This window comes from Orycteropus afer, unplaced genomic scaffold, assembly GCF_000298275.1.
Source record: "Orycteropus afer afer isolate SDZICR_OR568_19922 unplaced genomic scaffold, OryAfe1.0 scaffold00065, whole genome shotgun sequence".
In the NCBI taxonomy this organism is placed as follows: domain Eukaryota; kingdom Metazoa; phylum Chordata; class Mammalia; order Tubulidentata; family Orycteropodidae; genus Orycteropus; species Orycteropus afer.
Window position 1 is genome coordinate 8597380 of NW_006921652.1, and position 7435 is coordinate 8604814.

At 37.3% G+C, this 7435-nt stretch overlaps 1 protein-coding gene across 1 annotated transcript in view; it reads left to right on the forward strand.

The window, feature by feature from the left end:
• The window catches only part of ANXA4 (annexin A4), a 39224-nt gene that overhangs the window by 31083 nt on the left and 706 nt on the right, over positions 1 to 7435 (forward strand). The window contains exons 9-11 of the mRNA XM_007940092.2: positions 2275 to 2370; positions 2942 to 3000; positions 6658 to 6780. Of these exons, the coding sequence (XP_007938283.1) occupies positions 2275 to 2370; positions 2942 to 3000; positions 6658 to 6780 (278 nt within the window). The remainder of the gene's footprint in view (positions 1 to 2274; positions 2371 to 2941; positions 3001 to 6657; positions 6781 to 7435) is intronic.

Consider the following 7435-nt stretch of genomic DNA (forward strand, 5'->3'; position numbering starts at 1 on the left):
CACTTGACTGCTAACCAGAAGGCTGGTGGTTCAAACCCACCAGCCACTCCTTGGAAGGAAGGTTGGGCAATCTACTTCCGTAGTGATACCACCTCTGAAACTTGCTGAGTTGGGTCCGACTTGATGGCACATTAACAACAACATAACATCAAATGAGGAGCCCTGGTAGTTCAGTGGTTAAGCACTAGGCTGCTAACCTAAAGGTCAGCAATGTGAACCCACCTTCCGCTCCACCGGAGAAAGATGAGGCAGTCTACTTTCGTATATATTTACAGCCTTGGAATCCCTACGGGGCAGTTCTACTGTGTTCTAGTAGGGTCACTATTGCTGGGCTTGGCTTTGATTCTTTCCTTCAGATGTACCACTTTCTCTCAGCTCCGCTTTTCAGTGCCTTCCCTTGCCTTGCAAATCTCCCTCTGGTGGCATTTTCTTAGAACTGCAGATCCTCAGAAGCCAACTGAGTGCCAGTAACATATGTAACAATTTTCCTTTCTGGGCACTTACCAAAAAAACAAACCAAACTCATTGCCTTATAGTCGTATCCGAATCATAGCGACCCCTCCTCCTTGAGTTTCCGAGGTGGTATCACTACGGAAGTAGATTGCCCAACCTTCTTTCTTAGGAGTGGCTGGTGAGTTTGAATCGCCAGCCTTATGGTTGGCAGTCAAATTTGCTTGTAAGTTACTAGAAGCAAATCTTTTAATAACTATTGGGATAACAAAAACTCCATAGTTTTCTTTCCAACCAAAACTAATAGTGAGGGTCCACAATAGCTAAGGCTTTTGTTAGTACTTTTCCATCTTCTGGGTAAGTGCTAAGTATATTATAAGCATTGTTTCTTGCACTATCTCAAGGAGCAGTCATTATTTTCCATCATTTTACAGAAGAGAAAACAGGCTTACAGGGTGTGTCGATTAGGGTACTTTGATTCTGAGCAACACGCTGTTTGATTCCAAGCAGCACACAATGTTGACTCCAACTTAGATAAGGAAAGAGAAAATCATGAAGAATGGGAAAATGGAAAATACTTGTGACTCGTAGTATTGAGGGAGCTTTGGTGGCATAGTGTGTAAGGCATTTGATTGCTAACCAGAAGGCTGGCAGTTTAAACCCACCAGCCACTCCTCAGAAGGAAGGTTGAGCAATGTACTTCCGTAGTGATACCGCCTCAGAAACGCAAGGAGGGGTCACTATGAGTCGAATTGACTCGACAGCAGTGAGTCTAGTTTTGGTGGGGTTTTTTTTTCCCCCATAGTATTGAAGGGATAACTGAACAACTTCAGGAAGAACAGAAACCAACGTGGTTCTGAGGATCTCAATGGGAAAAACACATGGATTTTATTTCTAAGGCAGAGTTTTCCAGAGTCTGGTCTTCTTATTTAAAATGCCCATTCCTTGTGCCCAGATTTCAGACTGGCTGAATCATAATCTCTGGGAGTAGGACCCCAGAATTCTAATAGGTTTCTCAAGTGATTCTTATGTTCACTGAAGTTAAAGAACCACCCTGGACACTGTCATAGGATGACTCAGGGCTTTTGGTTGTCTCCATAGTCTGCTCAATTAAAAAACTTTGAGGAGCAGAAGTGTAACTGGTTGGGACTGGATGAACTACCGACTTGTTTGATTGAGGTTGGGATATATGTTAGCTTGACTGACAGCTCTGTGAGAATCACATTGATAAGGGGCAAGACAGCAGCCCAAAAATGGCAATGTTACCATAAACAAAACAAGATATGTACTCTAAGAAGGCTCCAGAAGGAGGCAATAAGAAAGGAAAACATATATTATATCCAAAAATACTTGGCAAAGAAGAAAAAAAAAAGTTTATTATGTTAAAGTCTATTAAATGATGTGACCAGTTATCAATTGTGACTCCAGGTTGAGGAGGTGGAATTGCTCTTTGATGAGCCAAGTGGAAGATGGATATACAGGCGATTGCCAAGACCAAAATTACAATAAGATACATTCTGCTTATTAGAGAAACAATGAGAAAAAGAAAGTAAATATCTTCAGAGGTCATCTCCATTTTACACATGGAAAACAGGGTCTAAGATAAGGGAAGGGACTTACTTGATGTCCTCCAAGATTACAAGATCAATGTTCCTTCATCCACACTCCATAGCCCTTCTGGGTTCTTGCCCACATTCCTAACTAGTTTCCTCTTGCAATATGCCAATGAGTAAATAATATAGTCTAGTTAAAAGGTGCTCATTCTCTTCAAAAATTTTAGTGTTCTCTTTATTGTTAATAATGCCATTTTGTTATTGTTTGTAGTGTTTGATGAATACAAAAGATTATCACAGAAGGATATCGAACAGAGTATTAAATCTGAAACATCTGGTAGCTTTGAAGATGCTTTGCTGGCTATTGGTAAGCTGGCAGGGGGTGGGAAGTGGGAAAACAAATGTCTAGAGACTTTCTTTATGTTATCAGTTTTGGTTAAGGGGAAATAGTTTTTTTTTTTTTTTCAGGGATAAAAATTGTTTGAATCACTCATGATATACTCCACAATTTTAAACCAGAAATACTGTATATAACCTGATTGCTACAGTATTATTTGGCTTTATATATTGTCTATCCTCTGCACCTTTATGTTTCAGTGTATAGGAAAGATAATTCTATGATAACTATATCCTGCAAGTCTGTAAATGGTTAGAACTAAGAACTGTCTCAAATGGTAGAGATAGTGATCCTCATTTTGAAACTACATGCTGTCCTTTACTTGATGGCCTTTATTAATTACTTTTCCAGGAACTTCATGATAAATTGAAGGTACTTTCTGTCTGTGAAAGTATCTTCAGCATAGCCTATATTCATGAAACAGTTTGGCTAAAATTTCTCCAGCAAAGTAATCAAGAGGTATTACTTGGTACCTGATAGAAACCTAGAGAACAACTATCACTAGGTTTTATCTGTAATCTTGTCTTTTTTCTCTTGACAGTAAAATGCATGAGGAATAAGCCTGCATATTTTGCTGAAAGGCTTTATAAATCAATGAAGGTAAATAGTCTTACTTTTAGTATCTGTATGACTGTGGCATGCTGTGTCCATCTTCAATTGTGTACTTACTATACTCTATCTTCCAACTTTAGCTTGAGTTCAGTTCAATTCATTAAATACTCACTGAATGCCTGCAATAATAATATTAGGCAATATTTATTGAGTACTTATGGGATGCAGGCCACTGTTTTTAATGCTTCTTATGTAGAGATTAATTTTATGCCCACAACAGCCTTTTGGGGCAGATACTATTATTATCTCCCATTTTACAGATGAGGAAACTGAGGCATAAAAAGAATATGTAATTTTTCCAAGGTCCTCAGAGAGGAAGTAATATAGCAGGGATTCAAACCCTGGCAATCTAGCTCCAGAGTCCAAACGCACTGCCATCAAGTCAGATCCAACTCATAGCAACCCTTCCTTGGGTTTCTGAGGCAGTATCACTACGGAAGTAGATTGCCCAACCTTCCTTCCAAGGAGTGGCTGGTGGGTTTGAACCACCAGCCTTCTGGTTAGCAGTCAAGTGCCTTAGGTACTATGCTACCAGAGCTCCTGCAGAGTCCGTATTCCTAACCAAACATTGTACTCTCTGCTGGGAACCATGGGAGGTATAGAAAAGATCTCTGACCTCAGAAAACTTCTAGCCTTGTAGGGAAGCAGGTATATGCAGAACACCACTAGTAACAAAATAGAATGTAAGACAGTAAATAGTTAAAGATCCAAATATTATAGGAACACAGTGGAGAGGGCTTTTTTTTTTTTTTTTTTTGAGAGGAAGAGAAGAAATAAGATGGAGGAGATAGGGAAGGAAAACAAACTTCTCCTAATTGTGCTTTAGGTGGAAATTTACAGAGCAGAATTTGTTTTACATTCAGCAGTTCATGTATGGAGAGGGCTTTTTGTCCCCAGAATATATATTTTTTTTTTCATGGGGAGAATCAGAAAAGACATATTAAGAGGTTGGCATGTATGAAAACAACATAATCAGAACACAATTAAAGAGAATGTTGACACATGATGAAAAATGTAACTAATGTTACTGAATAATTTGTGCAGAAATTGTCAAATGGGAACCTAATTTGCTATGTAAACTTTCACCAAAAACACAATAAAATATTATTAAAAGAAAAAGAGGTTGGTATATTTGAGCAGGCCTTTAAAGAAATTTTTACATTGGAGAATTTTACATGATGGGAATGGAAAGGCTGAGAAGGTTGAGAAGGAAGGCATTCCAGGGAGAGGCATCACTGGAAATTACTGTGAGTGAGGCAGGCAGTCTGCATAGAAGAGACTGTTTCTAGAATGACAGAGAGCAGTCCCCTTTGTTCAGAACATACTTGTAGAGAGCCTTGGATACCACGTTCCACAGGCTCGGAGGTTATGGAGTAGACAAAGAACATTGCCAGGAAAACCCATTGACATTAAGTCGATTCTTACTCATAGTGACCTCCAGTGGGTTTCTGAGGCTGTACATCTTTATGGAAGTAGATTGCCCAGTCTTGCTTCCATGGAGTGGCTGGTGGGTTTGAACCACCAACCTTCTGGTTAGCAGTCAGATGCCTTAGGCACTGTGCTACCAGAGCTCCATATATATATATATATATATAGAGAGAGAGAGAGAGAGAGAGAGAGGAGAGAGAGAGCTCTCTATCTATCATCTATATATCATTTTATGGGTTGCATATTACTTGTTTAAAACTTACATTAAAAGCAACTTACATATAATATTTGCTATTTCTAATAATAATAGAAAAATATAAAAGAAAAGTTTTTCAGTTAAATAGGGTTACCTACACAAATAAATACATGTAAAGTAAATGGTTTGTGTAGGTTATCTCAACTTCCATGAAAGTCAGAAATCTGGAGATGTTATCAGTATTAGGTCAATTTGCTGAAATAACCCATAAAATTAAAATCCTAAGGCCTTTATTCGGAAGGAAGATGGGGCAATCTACTTCCTTAGTGATATGCCTTGGAAACCCAAGGAGGGGCCGCTATGAGTCCAAGGACACATAACAACAACAACAACAAGCCTTTACACCAAGGAAACAAGTTCCACTAAGTTTTTGTTTATATATAAACAATATCAGTAACTGTTTTCATGTGCTTTCACTGTAAAGGCATTCTGCAAAACTTCAGATTTTGTATTAAAAGATGTAGCAAATTTCTTCTATTAATGTACAAAACTGTTCCTTGGGAAATCTTTTTTTTTTTTTTTAAATTATAGCTCTAGTTCCAGACACTTCTCTAGGTTATGGTATTTATAACTTTGTTAAGTCTATCAATAGAAACTTCATGGAGTTACATTATCTAAACTCATTTAAAAATCTAATGATTATATTATTACTTTTAATGCAAGAACTAGCTATTTCAGTAGCTAACAGCACTGTGTTGATTATGAATTGTCTCATTTCCTTTAAGGTTTCTTTTCTGGTTCTTAATTTTAGATTACTCTCATATTTCTTATTTTTCCTATTGGTTATTGATTATGTATAAACACTTTGGAATAGTGTAATAAGAACCAGACAAAATCAGCAGGTGAAAGTAACAAATCCATTAGAGAATTTAGGGGAAAGGAGGAAATAATGATTTCTTATACCCCAAAAACAGAATATCAAAACATAAGTAATATTTCTAGATAGTTCTTATCGTCCTGTGTGGTTAAATTTTATTTCCTGGGATCTTGGTTCAGCTGCAATACAGCCTGTGAACTCATCATCTTTTACACCAGAGTTCTGGAAATCTGGATTCAATCTAGTAAAATGCAGGCTCAAAATATCACAGTCCTTTCCCATAAGTTTACTATGGTTCATTTTTCTGTTGGAATGTTTTGGTCAAGTGTTTCAGAAAGTCAACAAAGCAACACTTCTCTGTAGGTGACAAAACAATATAAACCAAACTCATTGCCATGGAGTCAGATCCGACTCATAGTGACCCTTCCTTGGGTTTCCAAGGTGGTATCAGTATGGAAGTAGATCGCCCAATCTTCTTTTCAAAGAGTGGCTGGTGGGTTTGACTGCCATCGTCTATTAAAAGTGAGAAACCTGATGGGAAATCAATTATAGAACCAACATAAAGCCAAATAAGTCCATTTAAAATCAAAAGGAAAGTTAGACAAGAGTATCTCCAAATATGATTAATGTTATTTTCAAAGAGTTTTAAATATAGCACATAATTATCTTGAGACATAATATTACATATTAAAACTATAAAGTCTCTAAACATCTGAATTAAACTCTACAGGTAAGTAGAGTAGTTCTCCTAGTTAAACTCAATAGTTTCTTTAATGCTGCTCTTAAAAGAAAAGGTTGCAACCAAGTTAACAAATAACTAAAATTTTCACATGATATTATGTATTTGCTGTCTAATATTAGGCAAAAACACAAGAGGAAACACTGAAACAAATTTTCAACCCAAAGAGAATTAGTCAAATTTTTTTTAAAAAACATACTCAGGTAATCTATAATCTACCAAATAAAACTATAGCACTCCTTTTTTTTTTTTTTTAAATCTCTTGTGGCTTTTCGTGAAGTTTGTCATAGTTAATTATAGGCTACTAAGAGATAATGTTTATTTAACTAAAGTCTTACCTTGATAGATTAAAGAAAAGCACCATCTGAAAGCTTTCATATGTTAGGACCTTGTTTTCTTCTTTAGGGCTTGGGCACTGATGATGACACCCTCATCAGAGTGATGGTTTCTCGAGCAGAGATTGATATGCTGGACATTCGGGCCAATTTCAAGAGGCTCTATGGAAAGTCTTTGTACTCCTTCATCAAGGTAAGTTGCAGGAGCCTTGCCTTAGCCCAGGGGAAGCACTGATGAAAGGACAGGCTTCTTACCTAGGCATTTAGAGACTTCTTGTCCCTTCCTTCTTGTCATATATCATTCCCTTTAAAGATGATATTCTAATTCAGATAGTTCTAGTTCTCCTTTCACACAGATATTTAAACCTTTACAAAATTAGAAGCTAGAAATATTTGCCTTCTAAATACAGTATTACTACATGTTGACCAAAGACAGATTCCATTTTAATGAATGCTTTTGAGAACACAATTTCCTTATCTACCTGATAACAGTGAAAGATGAAATAACTGAATCAGTCTGAATCAGAACCCTTTCAGGGCCCTCCCAGTTGGCTGGGAATATGTGAGAGCGTTGTAGGTATCCTAGCTGCTATTTTTAACCTAGCACCATACTTCTATACATCTCACATAGCTACTATAGGAATTTCTATGTCTAGGAATTTCTTTAGAGAAAGTAATAAAACTACACTAAAGCTTATGACAGCCACTCTGGTGGTGTAGTGTTTAGGGCATTGGGTTGCTAACCAGAAGGTTGGCAGATCGAACCCAGCAGCCGCTCCACAGAAGAAAGATGAAGCAGTCTGCTTCCATAAAGATTTACATCCTTGGAAACCCAGTAGGGATCGCCA